At 47.8% G+C, this 14,960-nt stretch overlaps 1 protein-coding gene across 10 annotated transcripts in view; it reads left to right on the forward strand.

The window, feature by feature from the left end:
• The window catches only part of LOC123773191 (N-fatty-acyl-amino acid synthase/hydrolase PM20D1), a 53,431-nt gene extending 39,237 nt beyond the window's left edge, over positions 1 to 14,194 (forward strand). For 5 of the 10 annotated variants that reach the window (XM_069315449.1, XM_069315446.1, XM_069315447.1 and 2 more), the window contains 3 exons: positions 2,756 to 2,876; positions 5,438 to 5,696; positions 13,099 to 14,194. In XM_069315449.1, coding sequence (XP_069171550.1) covers positions 2,756 to 2,876; positions 5,438 to 5,676 — 360 coding nt within the window. In that variant the 3' untranslated portion in view covers positions 5,677 to 5,696; positions 13,099 to 14,194. Of the gene's footprint in view, positions 1 to 2,755; positions 2,877 to 3,508; positions 3,565 to 4,584; positions 4,852 to 5,437; positions 5,750 to 13,098 lie in introns of those variants that run through there. The other 5 variants (XR_011225211.1, XM_045766798.2, XM_045766797.2 and 2 more) reach the window with 5 other exon arrangements.
• Positions 14,195 to 14,960: the final 766 nt, after the last annotated feature.

Consider the following 14,960-nt stretch of genomic DNA (forward strand, 5'->3'; position numbering starts at 1 on the left):
TTTCGTGGCTTAGTGTCCCCGCGGTCCGGTCCTCGACTAGGCCTTCACCCCCAGGAAGCAGCCCGTAGTAGCTGTCTAACGCCCAGGTACCTATTTACTGCTAGGTAACAGAGGCATCAGGGTGAAAGAAACTGCCCATTTGTCTCCGCCTCCACCGGGGATCGAACCCGGAACCTCAGGACTACGAATCCGAAACGCTGTCCACCCAGCTGTCAGGCGCCATTGTTAACTACAAAACGTGTGTTTAACAAAATTATTTAGCAAATATAGTATTACATAATATTATAGAAAACCTTAACAAAATACATTCGCTTCCACTGGCTTTCGTCCCTTACTGCATATTATATATATATATATATATATATATATATATATATATATATATATATATATATATATATATATATATATATCTATATATATATATATATATTGATCCAGTGCTGCAACTGCCAGGTCTCGCCAACTTTTGTAACTTGACACTACTTACCTCTTGTATTTAGGGATCATTATTATTAAAACTATCTTACCCCCATTGGGCTCGAATGCCACTGTGTAAGGTAACTCCCCCTCCCCCCTCAATTTCCCGACCTTGCAACCCTCTCACCACCACACTACACAGACTGCGCAACCTGCACAACCACAACACCTCCCCAACCACAACACCTCCCCAACCACAACACCTCCCCAACCACAACACCTCCCCAACCACAACACCTCCCCAACCACAACACCTCCCCAACCACAACACCTCCCCAACCACAACACCTCCCCAACCACAACACCTCCCCAACCACAACACCTCCCCAACCACAACACCTCCCCAACCACAACACCTCCCCAACCACAACACCTCCCCAACCACAACACCTCCCCAACCACAACACCTCCCCAACCACAACACCTCCCCAACCACAACACCTCCCCAACCACAACACTTCCCCAACCACAACACTTCCCCAACCACAACACCTCCCCAACCACAACACCTCCCCAACCACAACACCTCCCCAACCACAACACCAAACACGGAATCACTGAATAGGTTATGTCTATAGCCTGTGCAGTGGTGTGGGAGTGTACAAATGGGGGTTGGAAGTGCAGGTGAGGGACAGGAGTAGATGTGGGAGGGACAGGAGTAGATGTGGGAGGGACAGGAGTAGATGTGTGGGGGGACAGGAGTAGATGTGGGAGGGACAGGAGTAGATGTGGGAGGGACAGGAGTAGATGTGGGAGGGACAGGAGTAGATGTGGGAGGGACAGGAGTAGATGTGGGGGTGGGACAGGAGTAGATGTGTGGGGGGACAGGAGTAGATGTGTGGGGGGGACAGGAGTAGATGTGTGGGGGGACAGGAGTAGATGTGTGGGAGGGGACAGGAGTAGATGTGTGGGGGGGACAGGAGTAGATGTGGGGGGGACAGGAGTAGATGTGTGGGTGGGACAGGAGTAGATGTGTGGGGGGGACAGGAGTAGATGTGTGGGGGGACAGGAGTAGATGTGTGGGGGGGGACAGGAGTAGATGTGTGGGGGGGACAGGAGTAGATGTGTGGGGGGGACAGGAGTAGATGTGTGGGGGGGAGGACAGGAGTAGATGTGGGTGGACAGTAGTAGATGTGGGGGACAGGAGATGTGTTGGGGGGACAGGAGTAGATGTGTGGGGGACAGTAGATGGGGGGGGGGGACGTAACTGGATCAGGAGTTCACATAAGGGGTCAGACATCCATGTTTGGGGGGGGGGGTCTGGAGTCCCTGTAGAAGTAAGTTTGATAATCTTTGTACGTTACCTTGAGGTGATTCTGGGGCTTAGCGACCCCGCGGCCCGGTCCTCGACCAGGCCTCCTTATGGTAGTTTATTGGTACTTTAAAAGAAAAGGTGCATTGCCAATGGGTTGCATTTTTTCTTTAACTCTGTAGTTACGATGTGTATTCCAAAAGCAGCTGTGACAAACTAAATTGCTAAGTAAATTTCAGTATGACACGATGTATGACGATGTATGACACGATGTATGACCAGTATGACCAGAGGATGTCTGATAGAGTTTTCACCATCGATAGTAAATAATTTCTCAGGCACTATGATTTATTGTATAATCTGTACCAGATTATACAGATCTGGGAGCCGGTCGGCCGAGCGGACAGCACACTGGGCTTGTGATCCTGTGGTCCTGGGTTCGATCCCAGGCGCCGGCGAGAAACAATGGGCAGAGTTTCTTTCACCCTATGCCCCTGTTACCTAGCAGTAAAATAGGTACCTGGGTGTTAGTCAGCTGTCACGGGCTGCTTCCTGGGGGTGGAGGCCTGGTCGAGGACCGGGCCGCGGGGACACTAAAAGCCCCGAAACCATCTCAAGATAACCTCAAGATTTACATTATTTTGTGCGTCATTATACGAGGGCGTCTCTTGAATGCCTCTGGTCAAAACATTCATAGTGTATACATTACTAAATATATCAAACAAAAAACATACGAGTATAATAAGGTTGAGATCTAATATATTAATTGAGTCTATTACAAAAAATATATTGATTTTCAATATATGTATATGGTAGATACAGAGGGGGGTAGAAATAGCCTAAGCTACTCTATCCCTTTGAGATGTATTTATTGCTTATCTCAATAAACATACTTGAACTTGGTAGATACATATATGTATATGGCTCACAGACTTGGGTTCGAATCCTCGTCACGGCCCTTGTGGATTTGTTTATGTATATCGTTGTTTTTTTTTCCCCCGCATGTGTGCTTGTGGATCACAGCTGACTGTGCAGGATTACTTGGAGGCGCACCCGGTGTCACCGTACGGGCCAGAGGTAGCGGGCTGGCGCCTCATCACCGCCGCCATCCACCACCACTTCCCGTCAGCCATCACAGCACCAGGTCTGTCACCCCCTTGTCCCCCCCCCCCCCACCACCCCCTACCCGCCCTTCATAACAATTACAACAAATAACTGCAGGTCTAGTGATCTTTACGACACTGCTCCTGGCCGTATCGTAATCATATATTTCTTAATCTTCTTAATCATATATTTGCTCAATCTCCGAAATAGTTCAGTAAATTTCAGTTCATTAAACTACTTGATAATTTGTCCAGACATCTGTAGTTTTCACTACTGTCAGTCTAACAGAAAATGTAAGATATCAAGTATTTGCTATAAGTATAATCATATATTTGCTCAATCTCCGAAATAGTTCAGTAAATGTCAGTTCATTAAACTACTTGATAATTTGTCCAGTCATCTGTAGTTTTCACTACTGTCAGTCTAACAGAAAATGTAAGATATCGAGTAAATTAACATGATGAATGTGCTTCGTAACCACTACAGTTTGTGTGAACACAAACCAGCCTCGCTGGTATATAGTTCACAAGTGCTGCACTATAGGATTTCTGGAATGTTTAAGTGTTTATAATGGAAAAAAACAATTCTGTGTAGGCTGGTTTTCCCCCATTGCCAGTAACGGGTAATATTATTTATGTAATAATATTAACGTTTCAAAATATAATATCCTAGGTGTGCTTCAACTTGCTGGTGAGGAGCAGGTGAACAGCTGATGTATGTCTTTGATAACATTAACCAGAGCAGGTGAACAGCTGATGTATGTCTTTGATAACATTAACCAGAGCAGGTGAACAGCTGATGTATGTCTTTGATAACATTAACCAGAGCAGGTGAACAGCTGATGTATGTCTTTGATAACATTAACCAGAGCAGGTGAACAGCTGATGTATGTCTTTGATAACATTAACCAGAGCAGGTGAACAGCTGATGTATGTCTTTGATAACATTAACCAGAGTAGGTGAACAGCTGATGTATGTCTTTGATAACATTAACCAATTTGATGTTATAAAGTACAGGGTGTTAACAAATGCATCTCATTGACATTGCATGTTTATTAGTTAATTTCACAAGATTTGTTAATATTTTGGCCTTAATGTTTGTACACGAGGAATCTTGTCATATTAATGCATGTTGAATGTTGCACTTCTCCCGTACGAGTCTCGTTTGAATACAGCGCCCTTTAAAAATGTATTTGATACCATATGGGAGCCGGTCGGCCGAGCGGACAGCACGCTGGACTTGTGATCCTGTGGGCCCGGGTTCGATCCCGGGCGCCGGCGAGAAACAAGGGGCAGAGTTTCTTTCACCCTATGCCCCTGTTACCTAGCAGTAAAATAGGTACCTGGGTGTTAGTCAGCTGTCACGGGCTGCTTCCTGGGGGTGGAGGCCTGGTCGAGGACCGGGCCGCGGGGACACTAAAGCCCCGAAATCATCTCAAGATAACCTCAAGATGATTCGTCATGTACACTTATGTCCAAACATTAGAACCAACATATTAAAAAGAAAATTGAAATTAACAAAAATGTGCATCGCCAGTGGGTTGCATTTTTGTTTTCTCTGTAGTTGTGTGTATTCCAGAAGCAGCTGTGACGAACTAACAAATATTATTGTGAAGGAAAGTGCAGGAGGAAGATAGCAGCAGCAGCAGCACTAATTTGTCATTGCTCTCTGACTTCATCATGGCCTTGACTACCTAATTTATCTTTTGTTTTGAGAGCATAATGTGAGAGAGTGAGTATCCCTTCAGCTATCATGGTGGCCAGGACAGACTCTGGGTACTACCACAACCTCACCACTTGCATCTACCGCTTCTACCCCATCCTGATGAACAAAGATGACCTCTCACAAATTCACGGCCCCAATGAGCGTGTATCCGTCCCTGGGTTCTTGCAGGCGATCCGTTTCTACCACAGAGTGATGGTGTGGGCTAGTGAGACTACTCTTCGGCCTCACCAACAACAGTAGCAGCAGGACTTCCATTAGGGTACCCCTCCCACACTCTCTTTGTCATAACGTAGGTTGGAAGTACAGTATACTAGCATCTTGATCATCTAAGACTTGTTTCAGAATCTGTGTAGGGTGCATAAGTTGGCTGCGACCTACCTCTACACACTGTTCTTCAGATTATTTAACAGCATGCTGCATCTCCTCCATGTGTTGTCCCTTCTTTTTCGGCCGCTTCTTCTGGTGGCTGGGAGGTCTCTTCTCGCATTATTCTCACGCCACTGGAAATCAATTTATTGTTAATAGTTGCGTTATTACTTTTTGACTTTCTAAAGAAACCTCATTACTACATTCTTGACACGAGTAGTCTACGTGTCTCATCTAAACTTGAATTATACTATTTTTACTATAAAGTTTGTAAATTCTTCTTTGACGTGCTAATAATATTCACCGTCTTGCTGGGAGTGTGCTCACAACAGTGCTCTGAGCAATCAGAAGATTAGGCAAAGCTTAATTTTTCCACAGCGTGTGTGTGGTGCGTGCGACCAGGGTGGGGCTTGGAGTTTCACCAGTTAATGTAACATTTTGGTAGTGTGGAGTATGTGAGAGTACGGGGCGTGAGTGAATGTTTTGTGACAGTGTGTTGTGTGGCGCAGGTCTGCTGGTGGGCAACACAGACACCCGCTACTACCTCAACATGACCTCCGACATCTACCGCTTCGTGCCCCTCCTCATGAACGCCCAGGATATGGTCACTATCCATGGCCACGACGAGCGTATCTCCGAGGCTTCCATTGGCGTGGCCGCCAGCTTCTACTACCACCTTATCTTGTCGGCCAACAGAGAGGTGCCGCCGCTCCACACCCAGCCAGGTCACCGCTCTGGCGAACTCTAACCTGCCACAGCCTAGGCCAGGTCAGCTCCTTCACATGCCCCACGGTCCTCTAACCTGCCACAGCCTAGGCCAGGTCAGCTCCTTCACATGCCCCACGGTCCTCTAACCTGCCACAACCTAGGCCAGGTCAGCTCCTTCACATGCCCCACGTTCCTCTAACCTGCCACAGCCTAGGCCAGGTCAGCTCCTTCACATGCCCCACGGTCCTCTAACCTGCCACAGCCTAGGCCAGGTCAGCTCCTTCACATGCCCCACGGTCCTCGCAATCTATCACAATATAGCCACACACTAAATTATTAAGTGATTTAATATACAAATGGTAAATATCATATTAGGTGTCTCATATCAAGTAGAAAATAAGACCTTAATCCTTGATCATATTTGCGAAGAACTTGCATGATCGAGAGAGATAGATAAGGATATTGTGTAGAGATAGGCGTGAACATGGGCGCAAACAAGTACAGGTGTATTTGTGTGTGGTCCATGTGCAATTATTTGTGAAGGGTTGAACTTCAGGCTCTGGGAGCGTGTCTCTTAATATTTTTTTCGACTGGTACTGCTGCTATTGTCCACATCCTCCTGTTCTATCGTAACTGTTTCTGAACCCATGGTTGAAGTCCACCTCATCAACCCCTCTTCCCAGCTCAGTGTCGTTAATAAGCTTCCACAGTTGCTCGTTATGTCCTTGCAGTACATTAGGGGGTTTCCACCCATAACTTTCTTTCTTGAGGTTATCTTGAGATGATTTCGGGGCTTTAGTGTCCCCGCGGCCCGGTCCTCGACCAGGCCTCCACCCCCAGGAAGCAGCCCGTGACAGCTGACTAACTCCCAGGTACCTATTTACTGCTAGGTAACAGGGGCATTCAGGGTGAAAGAAACTTTGCCCATTTGTTTCTGCCTCGTGCGGGAATCGAACCCGCGCCACAGAATTACGAGTCCTGCGCGCTATCCACCAGGCTACGAGGCCCCTCTTTGCCTTTCACCCGATCCCAGCTTCATACCTCGTGGGATTGAAGTCTAGAAAGCAGATGCCAGACTGTTCCTGTGGCTTATGTTCACGAGTGTGTCAATAGTTTCGATTCCTTCAACATTTCTTTGTACCACCTCCTCCGTATTTCTAGGATAGCCCCGTTGAAAACTTTTGCACTCTATAACTTTATTCTTACCGAGATGGAAACTCCACGACAGGGCTGGGCAAAGTACCCAGCCCTGTATGCTCCCATACAGCTCTGCATTCCTCTTTATCAAGACTCCAGAAGGCTGTCCTGATGCTTACCGAGTTTGAATATGGTTCTGGCATTATTCGCCGTGTGTGTACCACTGGAGTAAGACTCTTATCTCTTCACCTAGGTATTTTTCCTTATGTTCACTCCGGTAGGCGACTTACCCCTTCATTATGTACAGTGCTTGTGTTGGACGGGTTGGTGGTGTGTGGTGCAGTGGTGCTGGTGTTGGACGGGTGGGTGTAGGCGCCAGGGCCGGGTACAAGCCCATCGCTGTACTAGCGGGGGGGGGGGGGGGGGGGGTTAAAGGCTATGTGGCACTCATCCTCCCCCCTCCCCCTCCCCCTCCCTCACGCGGTTCCACTTCTCAAGCAGCCAGCTCACCCACAGGAAAATAACCCCATGCTATTTTATTGGCTTTTGCGTATCAATTAATAGACTCAAACGCCATGCTTAATGTAGCGTTAGGGGACGTGTGGTCCTAGAAGCCGCGTAGTACTCACCCAAATGTATTTTTTCAGGGTCAAGCGCTGATTCCCGAGTCACTCCATCCCAGTTATTGACATGTGCAATAACTCCCGACCCTCCTGTTTGTCATATATATATTTTGTAAATAACTTACTGAATTAGATTATTTTTCCCTCTAGTCCATTCCATGTACTCGCTATTATGCTGAAAACGTTCTTTCTAATGTCCTAGTGACTTGGTTGGAAACTTGAAGCATAGATTAGTCCCCTTATTCTACCCCCTCCCTTATACCTAACATTTCCTCTTCATATACCTTATCGATTCTCCTGAGAATCTTATATGTCGCTATCATGTCTCATAGATTCTCTTTTCAAGTGGGGTGGGGGAGGTTCACTTCCCTCAGCGTTTCCTCATAGTTCAGTTATGGAAGAGCCTCATTGCATAGCCTCATTGTTTTAGATTCAGTTACTCGGAACAAAATGTTGCAAGAATCACGGGTTATGGTGATATGAGTCCGTAGTGGACTTACCCTGGCACGGGAGCGGGGCTGTAACTGAGAGGTCTCTAGACCTTTCCTAGTTTGGTTTTATACTTCAGGCGAATGTTCCACGGTAGTACTGCGTGGTACGACAGACGCAAGGTCTTGGGAGAGAGTTTACGCAAATTTCTGTTTCTCATTTAGTCTTTAAAATCATTTTAGAGAGATGACATCTGGGTTCGTAACTGTACTTGTGTTCAATTCTAAGAGTTCGTTCAGTTCATCCTGAACTTACTTTCCTTCACCAAGCATTGGCTTTCCTTCCTTCACCAAGTAATCTTGAGGTTATCTTGAGATGATTTCGGGGCTTTTTAGTGTCCCCGCGGCCTGGTCCTCGACCAGGCCTCCACCCCCAGGAAGCAGCCCGTGACAGCTGACTAACTCCCAGGTACCTATTTACTGCTAGGTAACAGGGGCATTCAGGGTGAAAGAAACTTTGCCCATTTGTTTCTGCCTCGTGCGGGAATCGAACCCGCGCCACAGAATTACGAATCCTGCGCGCTATCCACCAGGCTACGAGGCCCCTTCCCTTTGACTATCCTGACAGTATTTCAAGTCACTCGTAGTATACCGTGTATTCTGGTGTGCACAACTCCTCCCTTCACTCCTCCCATACAACTGCACCATGTTCTCAGTACGGGTTTAAAAAAATAACCCTCAAAACTGCGACGTTCCTGTGAAGGCGCTGAATGTAAGTGTGTTGTGGCAACAGCCGTCATGTTTATACAACCAGAGCCTCACGAGTTGCACCTCCAGCCACCACCACCACCACTACCACACCAGGCACTCTGTTCACCACCACCACTACCACACCAGGCACTCAGTCCACCACCACCACCACCACTACCACACCAGGCACTCTGTTCACCACCACCACCACCACACCAGGCACTCTGTTCACCACCACCACCACCACTACCACACCAGGCACTCTGTTCACCACCACCACCACCACACCAGGCACTCTGTTCACCACCACCACTACCACACCAGGCACTCTGTTCACCACCACCACCACCACACCAGGCACTCTGTTCACCACCACCACTACCACACCAGGCACTCTGTTCACCACCACCACTACCACACCAGGCACTCTGTTCACCACCACCACCACCACACCAGGCACTCTGTTCACTACCACCACCACTACCACACCAGGCACTCTGTTCACCACCACCACCACCACACCAGGCACTCTGTTCACCACCACCACCACCACTACCACACCAGGCACTCTGTTCACCACCACCACTACCACACCAGGCACTCTGTTCACCACCACCACCACCACACCAGGCACTCTGTCCACCACCACCACTACCACACCAGGCACTCTGTTCACCACCACCACTACCACACCAGGCACTCTGTTCACCACCACCACCACCACACCAGGCACTCTGTTCACCACCACCACCACCACTACCACACCAGGCACTCTGTTCACCACCACCACTACCACACCAGGCACTCTGTTCACCACCACCACCACCACCACCACACCAGGCACTCTGTTCACCACCACCACTACCACACCAGGCACTCTGTTCACCACCACCACCACCACACCAGGCACTCTGTTCACCACCACCACCACCACTACCACACCAGGCACTCTGTTCACCACCACCACTACCACACCAGGCACTCTGTTCACCACACCACCACCACTACCACACCAGGCACTCTGTTCACCACCACCACCACCACACCAGGCACTCTGTTCACCACCACCATTACCACACCAGGCACTCTGTTCACCACCACCACCACCACACCAGGCACTCTGTTCACCACCACGACCACTACCACACCAGGCACTCTGTTCACCACCACCACTACCACACCAGGCACTCTGTTCACCACCACCACCACCACTACCACTACCACACCAGGCACTCTGTTCACCACCACCACTACCACTACCACACCAGGCACTCTGTTCACCACCACCACCACCACTACCACACCAGGCACTCTGTTCACCACCACCACCACTACCACACCAGGCACTCTGTTCACCACCACCACTACCACACCAGGCACTCTGTTCACCACCACCACCACCACTACCACACCAGGCACTCTGTCCACCACCATCACCACCACACCAGGCACTCTGTTCACCACCACCACCACCACCACCACACCAGGCACTCTGTTCACCACCACCACCACCACACCAGGCACTCTGTTCACCACCACCACCACCACTACCACACCAGGCACTCTGTCCACCACCACCACCACACCAGGCACTCTGTTCACCACCACCACTACCACACCAGGCACTCTGTCCACCACCACCACCACACCAGGCACTCTGTTCACCACCACCACCACTACCACACCAGGCACTCTGTTCACCACCACCACTACCACACCAGGCACTCTGTTCACCACCACTACCACACCAGGCACTCTGTTCACCACCACCACTACCACACCAGGCACTCTGTTCACCACCACCACCACTACCACACCAGGCACTCTGTTCACCACCACCACCACACCAGGCACTCTGTTCACCACCACCACCACTACCACACCAGGCACTCTGTTCACCACCACCACTACCACACCAGGCACTCTGTTCACCACCACCACTACCACACCAGGCACTCTGTCCACCACCACCACCACCACACCAGGCACTCTGTTCACCACCACCACCACCACCACACCAGGCACTCTGTTCACCACCACCACCACACCAGGCACTCTGTTCACCACCACCACCACCACCACACCAGGCACTCTGTTCACCACCACCACCACTACCACACCAGGCACTCTGTTCACCACCACCACCACACCAGGCACTCTGTTCACCACCACCACCACTACCACACCAGGCACTCTGTTCACCACCACCACCACTACCACACCAGGCACTCTGTTCACCACCACCACCACTACCACACCAGGCATTCTGTCCACCACCACCACCACCACCACACCAGGCACTCTGTTCACCACCACCACACCAGGCACTCTGTTCACCACCACCACCACACCAGGCACTCTGTTCACCACCACCACAATAAGTGTTAGTCTTCCCCGGTTTGGCGCCTTCTTTTAATAATAACTTACTACCACCACCTTAAGCGCTCAATTCACCAGTCCGAGCACTCCGTCAACCACCATCACCACCACCACTCCTAATTACAGTATTCCCCGTCTGCCAGTACCACCACCACCCCCAATCCTTGAGAGATTATTATAGTGTTGATAAAACTGATATTGTAATGTCCCCAAAACAAAATTGCTGTAGTGATGACAAAGACCACACTGAGAAGGGTCAAGCTTCAGGGTTAAAGTACAGGAGACATTCTCCGTTAAGAGTTAGTTCTCCGTTAGCTATGGGGCTCACCATAGCCCGTGCTACTTGGAAATTTTTGTTCCAGGTAGCGAATCTTAAAAACAACAACATTAGTTTCTTTTAGTTGGACCGTTTTGCCCCTATGTCTCACTGCTTAGTTACTTATTTATACTTTTATAAGTCACAATCATCACCATTTTTTTGTGTAGCAAGATGGATGTACCCGGTTGTGTCTGGATTTATCCTCCCTTCTCCTTCCCTTCCCCTCCCCCCTCTATTTCTCTCTTAGGTCTTCGTAGCATAACATTTTCTGAGAAAACTGCTAATGACTCTACTGAATACACATCCCCGATTTCAGACCAAGAAAATCGCAGAAGGTCGCTCTGAATGCCGATGTTGGGCGAGGCTAGTCCAAGTACCTGGGACCAGATTCACGAAAGCATTTACGCAAATACTTACAAACATGTACATCTTTCCTCAATCTTTGACGGCTTTGGTTACATTTATTAAACATTTTACAAGCATCCTTGGAAACACAGACCGAAACTGTCTCTATTTTCCGCTTGTTACAACTTGTAATAAAGTTGTTACATCTTGGCTTAACGTGTTTATGACGTATTAGAACGTTGTTACAACTTGCAATATTTGATGTTATAACTGGTTAGGAGGGGTTAAAACTTGTTCGAACGTTGTACCAACGTCGTAGTTTCGGTGTGTGTTTGGCGGGATGAAAACTTGCCAATCAACTGTTGTTATTGTTATAAACAGCCTCCTGGTGCTTCGGAACTCATTAACTGTTTAATAATTGTAAACAAAGCCGGCAAAGATTGAGAAAAGATGTACAGGTTCGTAAGTGCTTGCGTAAGTACTTTCGTGAATCTGGCCCCTGGCTTCCTACACACACACGCCTTCTGTTTTATAGATAGACTATATATAAACCTTTTTATGGATACCTCTAATTTATATAAATTCTCTTGTGTATATTAGTCCATCTAAAATAGTCTAGCTTGTCTATATAAATCGCCGCCAAACCTAGTCATCAAAATAACTTTTTTTTTTAGCTTGACTACAATTGACAAGACCTAAAATCAATCGAGGTATATCGCTCATTGCATCTGTTGCAAGATTTTTCCCTAGAGGCAGACTCGTGCACACACACATGCAAGACTGCTTTCTTAAGAGGGCTCTCTTGGTCTGGCAATAAGTTTGATCGTGGTACCTCTTGAGTAGTAGCGTGGGGGGGGGGGGTAGGGGGGGATGCTTCCCCTGGCTATACGGTTGTATTGCTCTCAACCTCATTCGGTATATTAAATATATATATATGTATATATATATAATATATATATATATATATATATCACACACACACACACGTACGTGCACCCACCCTTACCGTGGTCATGGTCAGGTGACGTCCCCTACCATGACCTGCTATCCTCCCTATCTCCCACCCTGCTATCCCCTACTGTGGTATCATCAATACAGGTGCCTCAATCTCGTAGTTGTTACAGCATGATAGTTATAGCCTGATTATTTGAACTAAAAAACACTGCATGGTATTGTACTTGAATTTGTTGTTCTGTAGTTACCAAAGTTTGGATTTTCACAAATGTTGAGTGAAAAATTAACACTGAATTAATTTCCTAGCTTACTTCCTCTAAGTAACTTGTTGATGGAGACATTTGGGCCAAAGTTTCACAACTTTAGTAGACATATGATAAACAAAATTTAAACATTTCCTCGCTAATATGGTCATCAGTATCCAGCCTTTGAACTTGAGTTATACATTCATGATAATATATTGAATAATAACAAAGGATAAGTTTGAATTAATGACTAAAACGTGTATTTATATCATTTGTTTTTAGAGTGAAGAAAAATGTGGGTTTTGTTCCTTAATTTATTCTGACCTTATGGAGAGTGACCAGCAGCCAGACGTCCTCAGCAGCCAGACGTCCTCAGCAGCCAGACGCCCTCAGCAGCCAGACGCCCTCAGCAGCCAGACGTCCTCAGCAGCCAGACGTCCTCAGCAGCCAGACGTCCTCAGCAGCCAGACGCCCTCAGCAGCCAGACGCCCTCAGCAGCCAGACGCCCTCAGCAGCCAGACGCCCTCAGCAGCCAGACGTCCTCAGCAGCCAGACGCCCTCGGCAGCCAGACGCCCTCAGCAGCCAGACGCCCTCAGCAGCCAGACGCCCTCAGCAGCCAGACGCCCTCAGCAGCCAGACGCCTTAGCAGCTAGACGCCTTTAGCAGCCAGACGTCCGTGGCAGCTAGACGCCCTCACCAGCCACCCGCCCACCATGTCTACAGTGGGAGGAATTCCAGCTTACAACTAAGACGTCCTCTCTCTCCCTTGCTCCGTAACCTGTAAGCGACGTCACCATGATAAACATTGCTGACCTCTCCGCAGTGTAATCCTCAGACAATACAATGGAAATATGAAAATTATTATTAATTTTAAAGTATGGATGGAAAATGAGTTAACATTAACTTTATTTTGTAAGAAATCTAAGAATACAAGAAACTGCAAAAATGTGTGGTGACAAACGCAGCCACTCCCAGCCTCCCCCCTTGCGTGTTGGTGAAACTCTCCTGTGAATTTGGCTTCTATTATTATTAGTGCATAGTTTGCCGATATTAAGCAAACTTCGTCTAACCCAGTTTTCATCTTTTTTCGTTAGTCAAGATACATTTTGATTCGCCTGCACATCCTGGGGGGGTTTTTACTCGATTTTGGGCCAATCTCTGAACCTGATGCGGTCACCCCACCTCCATGAACACACACAAGATTCTAGTCCTGGTGTGCAGTAGGCTTGACGTTCAGTAGGCCTGTGCAAGGCCAGAGTCCTGGGAGTTAGGTGGACGTGTTGGTAGCACCGGAACCTATGTTCCGGGCACCTTCTGAGGTTGCCCAGAAAAGGGAGATTTGTTACAAATAATTTGAATATATTGTTTCGTATTATATCTTTGATATTTTCATAGCCCAATTAATATCCAAACTATTAATCTCCTTTAATAATTTGTACGTGTGAGCCATGTTCCCTCACTCACCAGGTCAATGTTTCTCAGTTGCTGCATAGTCTCGTATATAATATATATAAAAGTCTATATATAAATATAAATATAAAAGTCTCGTATATAATAATCATTGCATTTATTTTTCTTTGTTGTTAACGTTTGGGACTATGAGTGTATAAGCATTATTATTATTGTTAGTTGTGCATTTAAACAGCATCAGTCAGCAAAAAGACAAGACAGTCAGAGAGAACGAGAAAGAGAAATAGACAGAGATAGAGTAGGGGCCTCGTAGCCTTGTGGATAGCGCGCAGAACTCGTAATTCTGTGGCGCGGGTTCGATTCCCGCACGAGGCAGAAACAAATGGGCAAAGTTTCTTTCACCCTGAATGCCCCTGCTACCTAGCAGTAAATAGGTATCTGGGAGTTAGTCAGCTGTCACGGGCTGCTTCCTGGGGGTGGAGGCCTGGTCGAGGACCGGGCCGCGGGGACACTAAAGCCCCGAAATTATCTCAAGATAACCTCAAGAAGACGTTCAGAGACCGGGTCAACCAGAACAGAGGAAGACTCAGACGTAGAACACCACGTAGTCAGAGACAGCCACTGAGACAAAGGCAAACATATAGATAAGGAGAGAAGAAAGAAGGGGAGAGAGGGAGGAATGTTTAAAGAGAGGGTGTGGAGACGTGGGAAGAAGTGAGAAAAGGGGGAGATA

Source organism: Procambarus clarkii, chromosome 81 (assembly GCF_040958095.1).
Source record: "Procambarus clarkii isolate CNS0578487 chromosome 81, FALCON_Pclarkii_2.0, whole genome shotgun sequence".
NCBI classification, from domain to species: domain Eukaryota; kingdom Metazoa; phylum Arthropoda; class Malacostraca; order Decapoda; family Cambaridae; genus Procambarus; species Procambarus clarkii.